At 34.1% G+C, this 20967-nt stretch overlaps 3 protein-coding genes across 3 annotated transcripts; 2 read left to right on the forward strand and 1 right to left on the reverse strand.

Moving 5' to 3' along the window:
• Positions 1-400: 400 nt before the first annotated feature.
• K441DRAFT_585978 (uncharacterized protein) lies at positions 401-562 on the forward strand (the record flags this gene model as incomplete). The annotated part of the gene is made up of 1 exon (XM_067644606.1): positions 401-562. A coding segment is annotated over one exon (162 nt), but the record flags the coding sequence as incomplete, so codon positions are not given.
• Positions 563-13282: 12720 nt separating this feature from the next.
• K441DRAFT_585839 (uncharacterized protein) lies at positions 13283-13441 on the forward strand (the record flags this gene model as incomplete). Its single annotated transcript, XM_067644601.1, has 1 exon — positions 13283-13441. A coding segment is annotated over one exon (159 nt), but the record flags the coding sequence as incomplete, so codon positions are not given.
• Positions 13442-16062: 2621 nt separating this feature from the next.
• Positions 16063-16281, reverse strand: K441DRAFT_586055 (uncharacterized protein; the record flags this gene model as incomplete). Its single annotated transcript, XM_067644609.1, has 1 exon — positions 16063-16281. A coding segment is annotated over one exon (219 nt), but the record flags the coding sequence as incomplete, so codon positions are not given.
• Positions 16282-20967: the final 4686 nt, after the last annotated feature.

Here is a 20967-nt window from a genome sequence, read left to right on the forward strand (position 1 = left end):
AAAATTTTGCGCTATCGTCTTTTCTATAGTGTATCTTGGTTATGCTATAAATAGAAGGTTCCTGGAAAAGGTACCCTATTTAAAATAGGTATCCTAGGACTAGTTCCAGGGCCCTAAATCGTATTCTATTAAAACCTATATCGTTTTTATGCCAAGCTAAGCAGCCTTATATTACTTGGTTTAAATAAATAAATAAATCTTTTATTTGTTTTTTTGCGGATTGTAGAGGTATAAACTAAAATGGCTTTAATATAATTGAGTAACATTAAACGCGGAAAGTGGAGGAATAAGTGCTAGGAGTAATTATTAAAACATATAGGTAAGACCGAGTAAGCTCTATTTAATTATAACTAACGCTTCTATAGGGAGTAAGTTGGGAATTATAATAGAGCCGTTGTAAGTCCGTCTTATTCCTAGCCTAGACGATCCTTATATTTGGAGAGTACTGCTAGAAAAGGAGGAACTATTCTTAAGAATTTTTTTAAAAAATATAAGCGATTATTCTATTGGTGCTTATAAGGAATTATATAAAGGAGTTAGCATAACGTTTAAGGCCGTATAGGTTACAGCTACTGTAAAGATAAACTCTATAAAAGCGTAAGGCGTTATAATATCGGTAAATGTGTGCGAGATGTTTTAAATTATTAGGTTTCCTAACTTCTTATAAACGCTAAACTACTTAGAGGTTAGCTTTAGTATAAAAATTAATAAGCTATAAACGGAAAATGCTAGGTTAGCTTAAGAGTTAAGTAAATTAAGAGATGAGATATTTATAGAGATAGAGCTTAGGCAGTAGGCAGAGGAAGAAGTAAGTTGGCTTAGGAATACTAACTAGCAACTTTAATAGAAGGCTTAGGATAGCGTAATAAAGTATATTTAAGGGCTTAATTTAATCGGGCTCCTATTAGAGGAGTTAAAGACCTAAGCGCCTCTAAGAGGTTGCGAGGTCTTTTGTTAAGTTAAATCCCTAATCTAAGCTAGTAATTTAGATAGTTAAAAAATTTAAGTATATAAAATTCGCTATAAGAATAAGAGATATTTGGAAGGTTATAAGAGCGAGCGAGTAAGTAAGCATATAAAGTGGGAATGAAAGAGTATAGAAAAAAAAGCGTTCTTTTCTCCGTTTTAGTTACACTAAGTATAGGAACTGCTTTAAAAATATAACGAGTGATTAGGCGTTAGGCTTCGCGCTTTAACTTAAGAAAGAGATATATCCTTAACTTTAGACTAGTAAGTAGTTATAATTTATAAAGATTCCTAGCTATTAACGCTTTACTTAAGTAAGTACTTCCTAGGGCTTAACAACCTAAGCGAAATTCTTTCCTCGGAACTGCTGTTATCGTGTGGTAACGCCAATGACTCGCTACCTAAATTGATATTATTATATAGACGTATGGTAATGTTTAGGAATACGCCGTCTGCGTTATTCCTGCTATTAAGCATTAAGTATTGCGGTGGGGGTTCTTGGGTTAAGGCACTTGATTCCGTTGGTTGATATTTATAGGCCCAATTAAAAACCCAATGAGAAAAACGATAGATGTGGGTTTTTAAACGGTTTTAGAGCATAGGTTAAGACCTAGTAAAGGCTATAGCCTATAATAGGCGTTTAATAATAATAAAAATGCACATACTAATGATTAGAGATGTTGTTAGTTAATAAGGAGATGAGATAGTATAATATATACATATTTCTAGCATGGATTTTGTGAAATTATCTAATAATGTTAATTTATAAAAAAAATAGAAAGGGCCTAATTCTAGGCCCCCGTTACATCGCTATAGGTTAGCTATTTTTATATTACTTAGGACCATTTTTAGGACTAGAAGTTTTTGTATAAGTATTAGAAGAATTTATATAGGAACTGGCCTATTCCTATTTTAATATAACTAGTTTTAAAGCATTCTCTTAAAGTCTATTATCCTCTTACTATGGCGAAGGAAGGAATGTGGCTAAAGCGAGGTGTCTTAGTCACCTTTATGCTTACCGCTATCTATTATATAGTTCTAGCGCTGCAGGTACTATATAAGGAAAGTAATATAAAAGTAGGTATTATAACCTTAAGTATAAGACATTACTCTCTATCCGGATTTTTACGAGTGGCTTTAACTAATAGGTTCTTAAATTTAGTTTAATTTTACTATTAAACCTCTAGATAATCCCTTTATTATGCTACGCGCCCTTCTAAAGCGAGACATCCTTTAATCTTTTTAGACCAAAGTTGTGAGTGTTGCTAATAGCGTTGCGACGGCTATCCCTGGTGCTATTAGCCAAGTGTAAAGCGCCGTAAATGCTGCCGCTATAGCTATTTCTAAAGCCATTGAGGAATTAATTCCTAAAAATTGCTTACTAGGCACGAAATAATTCTGTGTCGGATTTACTTATAATATAATATATAATAACTTGCCATTAACTCTCTCTAATATAGTGCCAGAAGAGGTTAAAAGCTTTTTTAGAGACTAACTTAATGACCTTTAATCTCTAGAAGGGATTTTAACGAAAGTTACTTTTGTATATATTTAGGACTGCTTAATTATAGGGCTAGTTTTGATGCTTATCTTAGCCACTATATTCTTCTGTTTAATATTTGGCCGCTTATTTTATATCGTGGCTATTCTTCTAAGGCTTAGCGTTTAATTAAGGGTAGTAATTTATTTAGTATTAGGTATAGTATATTATATCCCTCTCTTTATACCTGCTATTGTTTTGTATATTTTCTAGTTAAAGACTAAGGAACTGTTATCCGAGATTAAGATAGAGAAAGGTAAGGTAAGTAGATTATATTTAGGAGCTCTCTGCTATGCTATTGTGATAACATTACTAACTGCTCTTATACCGGCTGTTATTTAAGAATATATTGTAAGAATGAAGGATAGGCGATGGAGGCGGAAATTAGGGGTGCTAAAGGTCATATTTAGAGATTGTAATAGCTATTTATAAAAAAACACTTTAATTAAGAACTGGGAGTATAACCAGCGGAGAAAAAGGGCGCTTTATAGGGATGTTTCGTTGTAATATGTTGGAAGGCTGTGTTAGGAAGGTCTAACTACTAACGGCGTGAGTTAGCGGAAGTATAAATTTTCTTAGATAGCTTAGAATGCACGCAGTTCTTTATGGCGTTTGGTTTTGGGTTAGTTAGCACTTTATTTAAATATATATAAATAATTAGCAGTATCTAAGTCCCTTATGGTTAGAACTAAGTATAAGTGGCGAAAACGTAATGCCCTAACCGCGTAATACCTTTTTAGGGATTTTGGATGTTTAAATAAGAACTAGTATAATGTTACTTTAGCTGTCGGCATTTGCAATTGCCGTTATCTTGTATACGGTGGCTAATGCGGCTAAGCGTCCTAATTGGGTTACTCTATGGGCATTAATAGGCTACGTAAGCTAGATAAGACCGCGGAACTAATATAGCTAAAGATGTTTTCCTGTTGCTATTTATGTTAAGGGGACCATATTTGGCCCCCTTAGCATCCCTAAGATACTTCTTTATTTTAAGATATATTTTGTGGCTGCGCTTAAAATTAGTTGTCCTTTCTATTATTTAATCCCTATATCCTATCTATAAATAGATGCTTAAATAATAATTAAGCGAGTATAAAAGGACGTCCGTTTTTAACTTATTAGTAATTATACAAAATCCGCTCCCCCCTAAAAAAAAACACGCGAAACCGAGATTTATTACCTTCTATCCTATAACGTATTTATAATCCCGGCAATATATCCCTTATGAACTTTTAGCTCCGCTCTCCTTCTTAGCGTTATCTCTTAACTCGTCTCCTTATTCCTTATTACCCCAACCCTTACACAGTGTTAAGACACCGTCTTAGCTGGCTTCTATCTCCTAGATTGCTTTGATCTTAGCTTTAAGGGTAATATATTTAGCGCCGCGTGCTTATCGGTTAATGCCGAGCCTATGCCTTTGAGCGTAAATCTAGATTAATACATTACAAATGCTATGGGGAATATAGGGTATTTGTTTAAGTAAGTCTCCAATCCACTACTTAAGGGGAAAGGAGGGAAGAAGTAAAGTAGAAATATGTGCTAATATAGGGTAGCGGCGGTGCCTTTGGCTCCTGTTTAGACTATACCTTAAAAAGCAATATATTGGAATTAACTTGCAATTATATAACGGGTGCTCCCAATATGTTTAAAAAGTCTACTATTAATCTTGGTGAGTAGAAGTATAAAATGTCCGTATGCTTTATAAAACTAATAGAGAAGATAAATAGTATAACGGAAGAAAACGGAAATAGCGTATTTGTACGCGATAATGGAAGGGTTAATTGCCGAGCTCCTAGTGCTGCTTGAATTTAAGATTATAAGCATATTATAGACATAAAGGTATAGCGTATGTAGTCTAGGCAAACGACTTCTGATAAGTTGAAGATTTTACTTGCTGTTTTAATTGCCTCCTCCTCCTAAGTATTATTTGAAACTATATCCTGCCTTATAACCATGGTCTATTAATTATGTCGATTAATATAATATATGTTTCGCGAAATAAAATCTGCTGTTCTCTTCTAAGGCTAATAGAAAGAGGTAACTTAATAAGGATCTAAGTCGCGTATGCGTGTTTAAGTAGAGCGGTAATATTTAGGAGATTAGTACTAACTATCTATAAGAGGGCAAAGCTTAGAAAGCTATTACCGTCCCTCCCTATATGCCGAGATACCCTCCATGCCGAGATATATAAGGGGTACTTTAACTTACGCGCTATAGCAGATATAATGCTAATAATGACTTCCTACTATCGTAATAAGGCTTTAAGGCTTAGATAAGACCCTAATATAAGTATCGTAAGTAGTAAGAGCTTGATGGTGGTACTGTAGTAAAGGGATATTATTACGCTATAAAAGGAGGCTCTCTGCGAATTAGGCGCGAAGGCGATGATGCAAATGTAATTTATAGGTAGGAGGGGTCCTAAATGTTTAAAGGTAGCTATAGTATACGACTTGTATAGAATTATAGTAAAGCTTAACGTGTGCGTAGAGTTATAGTTGCTTAAAGTCAAAGTACTACTTATATTTTCCGGTATGGTGGGTTTCTGGCGACCCAGGGACGGACGCTATACTTTACTATTCTCCTTTGGAGTAGTATAGGTAACTTATACCTAGGCTAGATAAACTAGCTGATTAAGATTAATTTACTAGTAGTGATGCTGCTCCTTATATTACGAAATTTCTCCTGCTTAAGGGAGTCTATTATTAGTTGTTTGAAGCTTAGGGAAATACCTAAAGCCTTTTTAAGCACAACTACTATATTTATAAGCGAAATTTGGTGGCCTGTTTTGGGTGTAAAGGAGGGGGAGAAGAATTTAGTTTAACTACTACCTAATATTTAGAGATCTGGTATAGGAATAATTTTAATAGTCGCCAGAACTGAGGACTATAATTGGGTTCTATGCGGACCTAAAACTGGTCTGCTTATTAGTTAGTATAGTGTTTAAACCCATAGAGCCCGTTTCTGGGTCCCCTATTTTTAGCCGTTAGGGATAGGGGTAGCGTGGCTAGATATAAATGTATCGTTCTTTTTAATTAGTCTCTTTAAGTTTTAGCCCTATTTTAGAGTTCACGTATAAAATATTCCCAGCCTTCTAAAAGAAAGCAATTTAAATATATAAAACCATATTTTAGAGTCTAGAGTAGGTCGAGCCCTATAATATAAAAGTGTATTCTAAATAGAAAGTAGGTATAATATTTTTATAAGAGGATAAAAAGCTTTTAAATACTTGTTTTCTAAACCTCTAAGAGGCGGGGGAGTTGTGGGTATAGTAATCGCCGGTACTGTGTTTATTATTATACTGCTTACTCTTTATATATATTTACGTTGTCGGAAGCGCGCTATATACAATAGAAGCCTTAAAGTTAGTTCTAGTATAGTTTTGCAGCAAGCCTAGTAACGGACAGCTTATCTATAGATATAGTTGGTAGTGAAATACTAATCCTATACACATTCTTACCTGCCATAAATATACAGTTGTCCCTAATTTAAGAAAAAAAGTTATTGAGCCCTAGATGTATATGTACACCTCTATTAAACTAAATCGGATTTCCTTACTACTACCCTACTACTATCTTTAAGACTAGAACCTAATATCTTACTACCCCGCTACTTACAATTGTATGTCTTATTAAATGTCTTATTACCTATTTCCATTACTAATTACTAACTCTTAAATCTTAAGCGGATGGCTTATAGTCGTATCTATACTATTTTTATAAAGATTATATTACACAGGAATGTAGGTGTATAAAAGTGTGGACTCTATAAAGTGGAGTCGTCCTTTAGGACAATTCTATATATGGATATATCTATATAGCTAAGCGAGCACTACAGCAGCACCCCTATATCTTAGCAACACTAACATTATTAACATTTACAAAATTAAGCCTTGCTTACTTGCTTTCTATATTAGTCTCATTTAAGAGCCAATACCTTATTTACTTAATTTCTAATAATTAATTGTTGCTATTAATGACTTAACGACCTATACGCTCGTCTAAACCTTCGCGAATTATTTATAAAAACCTTAAAAACTTAACTAATGACGATATACTCAACGAGCTAAACTCCTTAGAGGTTACCTACCAGTCTCCCTCACCTTCCCCTATACCTTTAGGCGATATGCCGGCGTCATAGTCTCTATCCTCTATAATGGCGCCTCTCTCCGCGGCTTAACGCGAGACTTTAGCCGCTAAAAAAGCCGAAGAATGGCTTTAGTAACTATACAAGGAGGACCTAAGGATTAGAAGAGCTTAGGTAAAGGAGGTTAAGGACTAGGCAACTAACCGGAAAATAAGACTCCTTTAGGAATAGGAGGACCGTACCGAAATGCTATACGTTTAAAAAGAATAGGAAGATTAGGCAACTAAACTCTATATATTAAGCCTCGCTATAGTAATAGCGAGATTAGCTACAGTAGTGTTATCCTTAACCCTAATTAATAAACTAGGTAAGTTGCTCCCATTTATAGCCAATATCCTAAATACCCTCCTCCCTAGCGTCCCGAATAAAGAGATACTTAAGGTATTTTAGGGTACTTTCTTGCCTAATAACCTCTCTCGCCTCTAGATATACTAGCTCTAGTCTAAGCCTTAGAATAATATCCTTATTATTAATAGCGTCCTTTTTATAAGACCAAAAGAAGGGATAATAAAGGACTACCTATCTGTTAAAGTGTGGGTAAAGGGCTTCCTTAACTATATAATAATTTTAATTATTATATATAAGAATCTTTCGGTAGATCTTATTCCCTAAATACTTGCCTTCTATAATTAAGTTATCTAGCTATCTACCACCTACTAAATTGCTTCCTTAATGACTATAGCCTTAGAGCACCACTCTATGGTTATTTAAAAGAACTAGTTAAAGCTAGCTAATTAGAAGATATCTAGTAACTTCCTAGATATCTATTGCAATCCTAGTACTTATAAATCCGCATTTATCTTAAAACGCGTATAAGTAAGTACTAATATCTTAAGGACTTGTTATAGCTTTAATAGAGAGAAGTATGACCTAGGCAAGGATTGTAAGTTCCCGTATATTTATAGCAAGTGCGGTAGCCTATATACTGCGAGGAATTGCAAGTAGTAATTACTAGAGGAAAGTATTAATAAGGAAAAAAAAGAGGAGGAAGAGGATTTTATTAAGCTATACCTACACTCTACCAAAACTGTACTCTACCCTTATAGTACGGGTAGACTAAATACTATACTATTATTTCCAGTCTTCCTGCCCTCCTCTCCTCTATAGGACTCTTCCTTCCCCTTAATTATTTAAGTATAGGGGCGTTATCTATCCCTGTACCCCGGCAACCTTTAACGCAATATTATTAGTATCTTAAAGTTTAGATATTAGATTAGGGTAGACCTAGAAATTAAGCTCCTCTCCTAGAAGAACTAAGTCTTAATAGCTATAAATACAGTCCTAATCTTAGAGAAGATTAGCGCCGATCTAGATATAGGCAGGATTGTAATAGCAACATCTCCCGTTATATTTTTACCGCTAGGTTTAGTACCTAAAGCGGATAGGGGATGGCGCCGTATTTATAACTTATCCTTACCATCTAGCCGATCTATTAACGACTTAATCCCTATAGCATTCGCCATACTATAATATTTAACAGTTAATTAGGTTCTCCAACACGTTATATATATAGGCCATAGTTATATAATTATTAAGAGGGACATTAAGGACGCCTTTTAGAACATCCTACTTTTTATTAAAGCTTAACGCCTTATAGGGTTCTCCTAAAAGGGTGTAATATATTTTAAACGTTGTCTTTTATTCGGCCTTTAAACTGTACCCTTTTTATTTAATCTTTTTACGGAGGGATTCTACTGGATACTTATCTAACATATTCTAAACGCCGCCTTAGAGCACTATCTAGATAACTTTATTTTTATACTCTCTAACGCTTCTATCCTCCCTTAATTGCTTAGTGTGTATAACTAATTAAGTGACAAATTAGGCATCCTATAAAATGAATTAAAGAATATTAAAGGTACTACGGCTAAAGTCTTAAGTTATATTATAAATACTCTAAAGTCTAAGCTGCGTCTTTCTCCTTTAAAATAGGCCACTATGATTAAAGAGATTGATAAAGCGTTGAGTAGTAGATCCCTAATGCTGGTTTAGAGTTAAAAACTAGCTAGTAGACTCGCTTGGAGCGCCTAGGTAATTAGGCTTAAGCGTTTATATAACCGCTCTATTTAGGAGTTTATCTCCACTTTTATAAAGGTAGGTAGTTATCCTCGCCAATAGCTAATAGCTGAACTTCGCCAAGACTTATTATGGTGGAGGGATGCTCTTACCCTTTTAAATAGTATCCTCTTCTTTAATAATACGGATCGAAAACAATTCTATCTCTTCTTAGACGTATCCGGGATTCTTAATTACGGGGCCTTCTTTTTTAAGGATTCTTAAGGGACAATATAGCTGCCCTATTTGGTATCTCTACCTTAAGACGATTCTTTAAGCTGCTACCCTAATGTAGAATACTGCCTTGCCCTAATTAATAAGCGGGAGGTCTGAGCGATTATAACCTTGTTTTAGCTCTAGGTAACGCAGTAGGAGTATAGCTTAGTCTATATCTATACGGATAATATAGTAGCACTCTTAGGATTCTAAAATACGGTGGTAAAAGGACTAGGTAATTACCCGCTCTATAAGATCCTCTAACTAGCTATAGCTTACGATATTACACTCTATGCGGAGTGGGTTTCCTTTATAGAAAATAGGCTAGCTAATGCTCTATCTCGTTTTAATCGCGATAGGGTATTATTACTATACCCGTATTGGGATACTTCTAATTTACCGTTACTATATACTTCTTTATTATATTTAATCTAACGCCGAAATAAGAGACCTAGTCCCTTTTAAAGACCCCCTACCTGATTTTTAAATTAAGGTAAAAGCCCCCTTAGAATGCTTCGGCCAATTATTATGGCATAGCCTCTTTAATAGAATGAGAGATTTATACTATCCCGCAATTAAGAGTTAGGAGGGCTACTGCGACCTTTATAAAGCGGTAAAGTACCTAGCGCCCTTCTACTACTTAGGAGAATGGATTACCTAACGGATCTTTAGCAATACTAGTCTAGGAATAAGCCGTATTAAGCCTACTATAGTTAGAGCCTACGTCTCCGCAATTTAATCCTACTATATTAACGCTAATTATAACACCTCCGTCTTTAATAATCCTATTATTAAGAGGATTCTAGACGGTGTAACATTTATAAATCCCTTTACTACGGCTAAAAGATTACTAATTACTAAAGACATCCTCGCCTAATTAGTCACCCTAAATGCCCAATCCATTAAGGATCTTAACTTTAACGCCGCCGTTACTACGGCCTTTGCGGGATTTCTTTATTTAGGCGAGATTACCTACACTAAGGCTTAGAAAGATAGCTACGCCTTTTTTACTATAAAATGTACTAGAAACGATATAACGCTGGCAGAGGACCATATGATATTACGTCTAAAGCGTAGTAAAACGGATATTAATTACTAAGGAGTCTTAATTATAATTGCCGCTTTAGGGCAACCTAAATGCGCAGTTTAAGCTATAAAACACCTGTTTAAAAATGACCCCCAACCCAGAAACGCCCCTCTCTTTTACTTTAAGAGATCGGCCTTTATAAGCTACGCGGTTAGGAATAAGCTAAAGTATAAAGTTGCCGCTCTCGGCCTCTACTCTAAGCTCTATAACGGATACTTGTTTTAGAAAGGTACTACTTAATACGCTTAAGATAACGGTTTCACGGACGGCCAAATATAGTAACTGGGCTGGTGGTCCTTATAAGCGTTCCAGCTTTACTGTTTATTATCCCTAAAAGACCTATTCCGGCTAAGTATAAACTTTTAACGTAAAACACTAATACCGTTCTTATTGTTACTCGCCCTAGATATAATGGGCGAAGGTATTTAGGCATAACGGCGTGTAGGAGTACCTATTTTGGCACTCTAATACATTAACTTAAATCTCTCCTTTCCCCCCCTTTTTTATTTTTTATTTTTTTCTTCTCCCTACTCTACCTTGTATAGTACGGGCGCTGCGCTTCTAGGTCTATAGGTATTACGTTTAGTTAAGGTAGAGTAATCCCCTGTAAATAGCCTTGCGAATATACCCATTCTTAATTAATGCCTTTAAGCCCGTACCCACTAATTAGATTAATTAATCCTCTTCTCTGTAAGCGTGTAAATAATAAACTAGCTAAGCGATAATCACGTGACCTAAAGAAGCTCCTGTGGATGCCTTAGGCCCCCCCCCTACTAATAGATTACTATATTGCTATAAACTTGCAGGGAGCGTGCTGGCAGCCCGCTTAGGTAGCCCCCTTATATAAAAAGACCAGCTATAGATAGATTAGGCCAAGGGGCGCCGATCTATACAAAGACAAGTTACTAGAATATTTAATAAGCCTTTAGACTTTTATTATATATATTACAGCACTATTATAGACCCTAGTTAGGGGCTTAGCTGAGCCTTGGCGCCATGTATATAGACATATCCTTTTGTTAGCGACTCAGTCAATTAAGGCACGAGTACGGCAAAAGGGACGCGTAAGCCTGTATAAATGGTAGTTTATAAACGAGGATCTAAAGCTAGAGAAAGGAAAGGAGAAGAAGAGCAGCGCTGGCCAAAGTAGGGTTTTTTTATGCGGTCCTCTAGTTACGTAACTATAAAGTTCTGCCAATTTCTACTAGTGCCGTAACACCTTTCCTCGACCTTCTTCCAGACCTTGTCTTGGAATTCTTGTTCACTGGCTACTAATAGATTCTGTTCTTTTAACTAAGCCTTTATAATATACTAACTAAGATACCTTAGAATAATAAAAATATTTTATAACAAATTATAAGTTTCCTTAGTGGTGGTATAAGAAAGTGCTATTAACTTTAACGTAATGATTAAACGAACCGAGCCTTGCTATTTATGCTCTTTATGGAACCGTAGCGGATAAGTAAGAAGAAAGTTTTATATTTATTATATACCTATATAGCGAGAATATTACTACTTTACCTGTTCTATAGTTTAAATGTCAAAATATTAGGAAAATAAAAAAACCCAAACTTTATATAATGATATAATAAGACCTTTCTACTTTCTTCTAGGAAGGTAATATAATAACTGGCCCTGCCATTGTTGCAAGAGTTAGATCATTGATATTATTAGGCTACTATACTGTTACCACAGCGAAAGTTACTCCGTTTATTTCTTGTGGTATATAAGCGGTCCCCCTCCTAAGGGTGGTAATATTTAGAGGTGTATACACTAGTACGTTAAGCTAATTAACCCATCTAATAAAAAGTTGCTTGCCTTCTTTAGCAATAAATGGCATTTGCATTGGATCCTACGTAAACTTACTCTTTAATGGTCTATTAGTGCTGTTACTAAATACTTTACCAGTTAATTGTGCAATAGTTAGTCTCAGCAAAATAGGTAATAAGACTTTAACTAGGCAAGATCTAGGAATAATAAATGAAAGAGCGAGATTATACGCCTATATGTTGCTAATCCCGGTGTTAAATGGAGCCGGATTAGGTACTTCGTCCTAGATATAATAAAAGAATACATTATAGCGGGATTTAACAGTAAGTATTAATGATACCGATCTTAAAAGTAGAGAATCAGTAACTGTGAGTTGTTTAGTAAGTCTAATAGTGGCTCTAATGCTTATTGAGGTTATAAGATAGGCAAGTTTAAAGAACCCCTTAGTTGAATTTATTGGGAAGGAGTAATTATAAGGAGAAATTAATGGTGCGTTATAGGCCTTAAGTAAGTTTATAAGGCTTTTAAGGTGGACCTCTTCTTGCTATAAGAGTGTTAGGTAATATTTCTAGACTTTAAAGTGGCAGTATACTTACAGCAGCAATCTTACTAATAACATTAATGGCATTATTAGGATATTCATTTATTCCCCACTTTGTAATTTCCGTTAAGCCAGTATTAAAAAAGGACGCCTCTAAATTTTCAAGGAAGTGCGCTAATTAAAGTTCTTTAATCGCACCCGCAGATATTATAGTTGGTACCCCACTGTTTGGCGGACCACTACCTACTATAGCTGTAGTATTGGAATAAAGGGGCGCTGTGGTGGCAAAGCTTCCTAGAGCAATAGAAGTTATATAAAGGAGAGCATTAATATCCGTAAAAGGGTATATAGTTGCGGTCGAAATAACTATAGAGTGTAATTTGCAACTCTAAAACCTACTGGATTTATAGGATATATAGTAAGAAATCCCTTTACTATTTCTAATTTCTATTTTAACCCTTAAATTTTAAGTTATAGGGGTTTGCTTTAGGGCACCCCGAGGAGTTATTTATAGTAGGGTCCCTATTTTGGGACCCTTAAATTATCTTAAGTAGCTTAGCAAAGTATATCGCCTTAATATAATGGTTATTAATGGGGGTAACACCTTATATTAAATTGTGTCTGATAGACATATCGTCACCTATCGCTTTATTATGCTGACTATTTTATTATTTTATCTATTCCAAGGATTGGGTTTTATTTATCCGTTAGTTACCAATATTGCGTAATTATAAGCACGTTGTTAGCTAACTTAGAAACTGCTATATGCACGATTTGCAAGCCACCAGCCCGTCTGCCTATTTATGGCAAGTCTATTTACCTTACTGGCAGTATTAATATAGGTTCTGCTACTAACTAGTAAGCTAAGGTAATATTATCCCTCTCGTATCTTTCTATTACTTTTTTTAACCTACGCCATAATAACTAGTATAAAGATTGGATATAGGAAATTTCTAATCTATAGTTCCGCGAGCATATTAAGTGGGAGCTTGATTATTTGGACCGCGCTAACATTATTGTAATATTCTTTAATAAGAATAGTATATCGCTAATTAGCCTTCTTAAGCTTGGTCTATATACTCTTAGTTATAAGATAGTTGTTTACTACCCTAAAGGTTACTAGAGATACGGTAATATGCAGATTATTTATAACAGGTTTAGTATCTAGCTTATAGAGAATTTAGAAAAGTTTATTAGAGAGACTAGAAAGATATTAGAGATCTAACTAAATATACTACTGGAGATATCCTTAGTTTTATAATAATTAGAATAGCAATAATAAGATAGATTAGATTTATTTATTAGCTTAATATATTTAGTATCTTTTCTAACCTCTAAAGCTTATTTAATCTAATTACGGTATTTATTTATCACAAATACCTAATACTTAAGGATTTGTAAAGAAGAGGCCTGGTGGAACGTAGTAGAGCCTAAAGGGGGGGATTATAAAACAGAAGCAGCAAATGCGACCCCTTTATTAGATAAGCAATAATACCCTAGCTCCGCAAGGCTGCTAGGGCTAAATTTAGGTCCTTAGGATAAATATAGACTTATTTACTTAGTAGTAGGGCTAGCAAGGTAAGCGAAATCTAATATTAGTTAATAAGCGATATTAATAAGCTGATTATATTCCTTAATAAACACTTCATCCTATATTCGGCTTAATTAAAGAGTACTAGCGCACCTGTTAAGTGTTTGTAAAGGTAATATTATAGCCCGAATTATTATATAAGTAGATAAACTTGTTCTCTATAATACTTAAATATTATTATAGCGGCTATCTGCTAAGCATAAGTGTTAGAGCGTAACGCTTTGCCTAAGTAGGAAGGGGCGGGAGGATTGGCGCTTATTGTGTTAGTTATATGTGGCACTAATAATACCGTATATATATTAGTAAAAGGATCTGTTATATACGCTGCCGTTAAAGCACAAGTTAAAAACGAGGGTAAGTGATATACGGGATTGAAAGTGAAATGGTAAGGACAGGCAGCGTAGTAAGAAGAGGGCAAAGTATATAATTAAGGTAAGTAGCAAAATAGGGGTGCGCAATAAGGAACTAGGTAATAGGAAATGATTAGCGATCTATATTATAATGGTGATGGTAATATAAATCTAAATAGGGTAAATATAGAGGAGATAGAAGACAGGAGGATTAGAGGTGTAGTGTTAGTAGGTAAAAGGTTAATTTTTAATGGCTAAGATATAGATATTAAAAAACTGGTCTATTTTACTTATTCTAAACACTAACGTACTACTCTTACATTTCTCTTACTTTGTAATAATCTACTAGGTTAGGTTACTTTAGTCTTAGGCACGGAAGCGGTAACTACTACTTTATAATTACGAATAAATTGCTAATAAGAAAATTTTAACCTTTTAATAGTACCTATAATAAGAAGAAAGAAAGCGAGATTTAATATTAACTCCGAATACTAATTAGACGCACCCTCTTATAAGCGGCTCTTATAATTATACCAGCTAATATTCTAGTTCGAGGAGCCTTACTTTATTATTTAAGTAGCCACGTATAAGGTCTTGTAGATAATTTTATAGCTTATTACTTCCTAATACTATAAACGGTCAGCAGCTTAAGAGTAGCATAAGGTAGGAAATCTTACCTATAACTAGCATTTCTCCTTACTTCTCTGCCTTATCTTATACCCTTTTAATATATTTTCCTACCCTCTCTTTTTAGAGAATTATCTCTAGGTTTATAGAGCCTTTATATACTATAGTACGTTTACTAAATAGTACCCTACCCTTCCCCCCTAATCTAATGTAGATTAAAATACTAAGGATCTATTTTAAGTTGGCGTGAGCTATAATAATAATATTATTTAAGCTACTAACATAACCATTATCTAAGGTGTCGTTAGTTAGAGCATTATTAAGTAAAGACTGCACTGCGATCCTAATATCTATATATTATAAGTTTTAAATTTATAAACTACAATTTAGGGCTTACTAATAGTCTCCAATTACTATACTAAATGGACTCACCGGGTGCGAGTCCTATAAGCATTATACCTATATATTAGCTAAGTAAGGTAAGGCAACTACGCGGCTATACCGAAACCGCTTAATATTATAAGAATAGTTTTATAATCGCCTACTAGTGCGCTAATCCTATATAGCCCGCTAAATAGAGCTAGATAGGGCGGTCCGCCGTAGTAGGTTTTGCTATAATATAGTAATCTCTAGGTTAAGCCTTTATAAGGCTCTATAAACAGATCTAAAGAATTCTATTCCCCTTCTAACTAGGACGTTATAGTGAAAGAATAAGTTTATAGAAAGGACTAAAAACTTATTACTGGAATCTACAGACCTATATACTGCCCTACTTTAATTCTTAATAGTTAAAATAAACTTAGACGTATCTTAATAATATTAATAATATAACTAATATAAGCTCGAGAATAGCCGGAGCCTATAGCCCTATTTCGGTAAATAAGGAATCCGGACTATAAAAAAAGGGTTAAAAGGAATATTATCGCAAAGATATAGATATATAGCCGAGGAGGGAGCGGCTTTAATATTAAGTGCCGCTAAATAAAATAGGCAGAAAGGATTGCTAATACTTAGTGCACGCGGATAAATATTTTATATAATGGCCTATAAAGAAAAGGATAAGAGAGTAAGAGAAGAAAGCATAGTGATAATCCCCCCTATATAGTGTTAGATATAGTTAGTAAGGCATTAGTCCTATAGAAAGGGGGAAGAGGGAATAAGGCTTATAATAACTCCCTATATATTCTCCGCTACACATAAAGGGAAAGAGTTTTGGCTAGCCATTACCGTAAAAATATAAAAGAGTAGAAGGATAAACGATATTATCCTAACTAAGCGATAAACTCGTCGGTATATATTTAGAGAAACCCTAAGTATATCTATAAGAAAGTTAAGATAAGGACTAGCGAAAAGTGGGATTATATTAATTAACGAGAGATTTACAGCTTGTAAACCAGCAATCTAAATATTCTAGACTTTAAAGCCAACATAGAACGCATTTACTATAATATAAAATAACTATAAAAGGATATTGGCCTAACTCTATGGACCTAAATATTGATAGTAGCGGATTAGCTGCGGATAAGTAAGATATTGAGATACTAGAAGAGAAGTGGTTTTTAAAAATAACTATATATAGGGACGGAAGTAAACAAGGATAAGAAAAGTAAAGATGCTACCTATGGCTATAGTATACACTTAGGTGATTTCCATAATAATACAGACTATTATTTAAGGGCGGAAGAAAAGGAATCAGCAAAGTATGGTAAAAATTAGCGGAAAACTCGTTAATTTAAGGGATGCTTAAAGATCCGTTAAAGATAAAAATAGAAAGGGACTAGAATTAGGAACCTAGTAAGAGGCCTAGAACTAGAAACCTAGTAAGAGGTTTAGAACTAGGTCTAGAACTAAAAACCCGATAATAGACCTAGTAATAGAATCCTAGTCACTAGCTGGAATTGAGTAAAAATATTATTACTTTATTAGCTATTAATATAGGTAATCTAGCAAAATTTCTAAGTATGCTCGCGAGATGGAAAACGTTTAAGAAGAGCTACCTATTTTAGTAGATACTTATAACCTATACGCGCCCTAATAGTGGCGAAAGATACTAATCCCGTAAGTACTTCTTTTTGCTAAGGAAGTTGCAATAACGGATACTAGAGAATATTAGTAGATAATAGCATGGGAAATAAAGCTCTAATATACCTCTATTAACTTAATAACTAAAGTAATAGAGGTTGTCTTAGAGAGGAATCCGGCGGCGTTAGAGTTGGGCGGCTAATGACGTAGGTTATCTACGCTAATAGCTCGCTCCTCTTTAACGTATCCCTATATTAGTTCTATAATAATATCACTTAGCGCTCTAATACCTTAAGGTTTAGTATTTTGTAATGGGCGGGTATAGCAATATTCTTAATACGCTATAATATTTTATTAGTAAAGGTGGTTTTAAAACTAAGCAATTACTAACTGATTTTTATATCTCTATATAGATAAATGAGTATATTTAAATAACTTAGCAAACTATGCTCTAATCTTTTCGTTACAAGGTATATAAGCCCGTTAAGTATTTGCTATAGTTAGTGCCCTACTTAATAGTTATTACACTATTAGGTTTTTACCTATCCAAGTATTATAGCTAAGTAAATTTCGTTAAGGAGAGGATTGCCGGTGACGTAGTATAGAGAGTAGGCTATAAACTCGAAAATAATATAGGAAGTCTCCTTAAATTTAAAAACCTTAAGAGTAGAGACGAAGTTGGTGTATTATATCTATTAGAACTTACGGAGCTTTTCTTTAACATTAGGTTCTAAAAAACTCCACACTATAATAAGATTTAATAGGGGATCTTTCCACTTACTTCTTACTATAACGACATTAGATAGGTAATCTCTCCTCTTAGCCACTATAACCTAATCTTTAATACCAAGTCGTAGCTAATAGGTCTTCTTATAGATCCTTTATAGAGATCCATATTTTATTCTTACGTATTTATATACCCTAACTTTAGATTTAATAGCTTTAGGGAGTCTAAAACGCTATAGGCTAGTCTTAAAATCTATATCATTTCTATCTAGGGAGTAGAGTCTTTTTCTAGCCGAAGTATCGCGATTATAAGGGGTGTTACCTTTTATAAGTTGATTAAGGAAGCCGGTCTGGAAATATGTCTTAAGTCCTTCTAGTGTTTCTAAATCGATCTGTGTATAGCGTTTTTTAAGTATAGAAATCATCCTAAGCGGTATGTAATAATGGGAAAGTCTGTTTTCCAATAATATTATTAGCTAGAGAATAGGTGCGAAGGATAGATTTATACCTCTTATAATTTGCTAAAGGAAAATAGCGATAAATATAATAGGGGTCCGGAATTAGACCCCTAGGTTTTTATTTAAAGTATAGAAGGAACTTATAGCAGGTAATAGATTTAGAATAGTAAGTACTATAGATAAGAGGCTATAAGTGGCCTGTTCTTTTAGGCGGATTATATATTTTTTCTAAAGAGTTATCTTAAGATGCGACGGCACGATTCCTTTAATAGGAGTAAAGACTTGTAATAGAGAGGAGCATTAGTTAAAGAGGCGCGGCTAGTATTAAGATTAAGTTACCGCACTTTCCATTTAAGGGAGCTAGTAATAACAATATTAAGAGACTTAAGAAGTTTAGGAGGAGAATAATTACTATTAATTGTTCCTATTAATCTACTAAGAGGTAGCTGTTAGATCTACGTAATAGCTACCTAGAGCTAGATCTTCCGGCTGATTTCTATTTAAAAAGGAAGATACTAAGTCCTAGTAGCCGCAGAAGTCCTTCCTCTAAAAGTTTGGCGCTAAACTATAGATTATATCTTGTAAGTAACGCCCTTATATCTTATATATAAAGTATCCTTATACTTACTTCTTAATAGAGCTTAACTATAAAAGAGAGTGCTAAAGTAGCTCTAGATGCTATAAGGTAAAGGTTTTATCTATAGGCGTTTTAAATTACTAATTATATTCTATATAAAACCTTTACTATTTTAATTATATTAGATTATAGATTTTATATTATACTTGCGTTTAGAGGCGCTTTATAAACTTCTTCTTAAGGCTGTATTAATAAAAGTACCGCGTTTAAATCCATGGTAATGAGATATATTAGGTGTAGTAGAAAGAAGGCAAAATAGGTAAGACTTAGACTAGTTATAACCTTCCGCAAACTATTATTCTCTAGATATAACCGTTTGTTAAACTAGTTACCAGATATAACTGCTCTAGATATAGCTATTTTAGATATAGCTATTAGACGTAGCGTTCTTACTCTTTAAATATAACTATTCTCCAAACATAGTTCTTCTATTTGGCGCTACTAAAAGGACTGGTCATTTTGGGCTAATTAGGCATCTAATAATTCTCTAGACGTAGCTATTCTCTAAATATAGTATTAAGAGGACCGGTCATTTTAGGCTAATTAGATATCTAACCTTTAGACATAGCTATTCTCTAGATATAGTGTCCTATTTAGCGCTGCTAAAAGGACCTGTTATTTTAGGCCAATTAGACATTTAATCTTTAGACGTGGCTGTTCTCCAGATATAATATCCTATTTAGCGCCGCTAAGAGGACTAGTTATTTTAGGCCAATTAGACATCCAATCTTTAGACATAGCTATTCTCTAGATATAGTATCCTATTTAGCGCCGCTAAGAGGACTAGTTATTTTAGGCTAATTAAATATCCGATCTCTAGACGTAGCTATTCTTTAGATATAGTGTCCTATTTAGCGCCGCTAAGAGGACTAGTCATTTTAGGCCAATTAGATATCCGATCTCTAGACGTGGCTATTCTCTAGATATAGTGTCCTATTTAGCGCCGCCAAGAGGACCAGTCATTTTAGGCCAATTAGATATCCAATCTCTAGACGTAACTATTTTCCAGACATAGTGTCCTATTTAGCGCCGCCAAGAGGATCTGTTATTTTGGGCCAATTAGACATCCGATCTCCAGACGTGGCTATTCTTAAGACGTAGCTATTCTCTAGCGTGGTTCTCCTATTTAGCGCTACTAAGAGGACTAATTATTTTAGGCCAATTGGGCATCTAATAATTCTCTAGACGTAACTGTTCTCTAAATATGGCTGTTCTCTAAACGTAACTAGGATCTTTTAACTACGGTTAGCTAAAAATAGAGGGTCCCAGAATTGGGTTCTAAGGATAATATTTAAAGTGTAGCTAAAAACTTATGCTAGTTATAATAAATAACCTATTCTCCCGTAGCAAATATTATTAAATAAGCTATATAGAAATGTAAAACGTACGATTTCTTAAGTATAAATAAAGATTTGTAGTAGAGAGGAGGATTAAGTATAGAGGTACTGCTAGTGTTAATCTTAAAGTGCTGCATTTTATATGTAAAAAGGATAAGGCAAATATAGTAAGACTTAAGAATTTCTTCTAGAAGAATGGTTGTGATCGCCTAGATATTTAAAATTATATTCCTACTGTTATTAATTAGGAGCAGCTTAACGCTACCATTTAACTTTTAGAAACTTCCGCTAAGGCGCTAATAGGTTATCCACGTAATAATTATATAGAGCTAAACTTTCCTCTTAATTTCCGTTTAGAATATCTCTACGGCCTATACTAGGTTTAAGCAGCTGCGGAGTTTCTTCCTTTAGGAGATAAGCGCTAGATTATAGATCTGTATCTTATAGGTAGGAAATTCCTATTTTATATATGTAGTAGGCTCTAACTCTAACTATATCTAGATATTAACTATAAACTAAAGACAACTATAATTAAAGAGTACTCTTATAAGAAGAAGCCTAACGATAGTAAAATCTACTGTAAAATTCGCTAGTACTAAGTGTTAGGGAATATATACTTTAAGGAATGATAGTAGGCTCGTTTAGCCGCTATATCTAACTAGAAAAAGCAGAATCTAAAGCGTATATTAAATCGCCCAGAATATAGAGCGGTATTTAACTTATAACTAGATATTCCTAGGCTTAGAGGAGGTATAAAACTAAGCACTATATATATAATGTTTAGTATAAGATATAATAAGGTAAAGATTTATATCTAGGCGCTATAAGTTGCTAATAATATTTAAATAGGAAATTCTTTGTTATTTTAATTATACTAGGGATGTCTAGTCTAAGATCTTTA

This window comes from Cenococcum geophilum (genome assembly GCF_001692895.1).
Source record: "Cenococcum geophilum 1.58 unplaced genomic scaffold K441scaffold_61, whole genome shotgun sequence".
Lineage (NCBI taxonomy): Eukaryota > Fungi > Ascomycota > Dothideomycetes > Gloniales > Gloniaceae > Cenococcum > Cenococcum geophilum.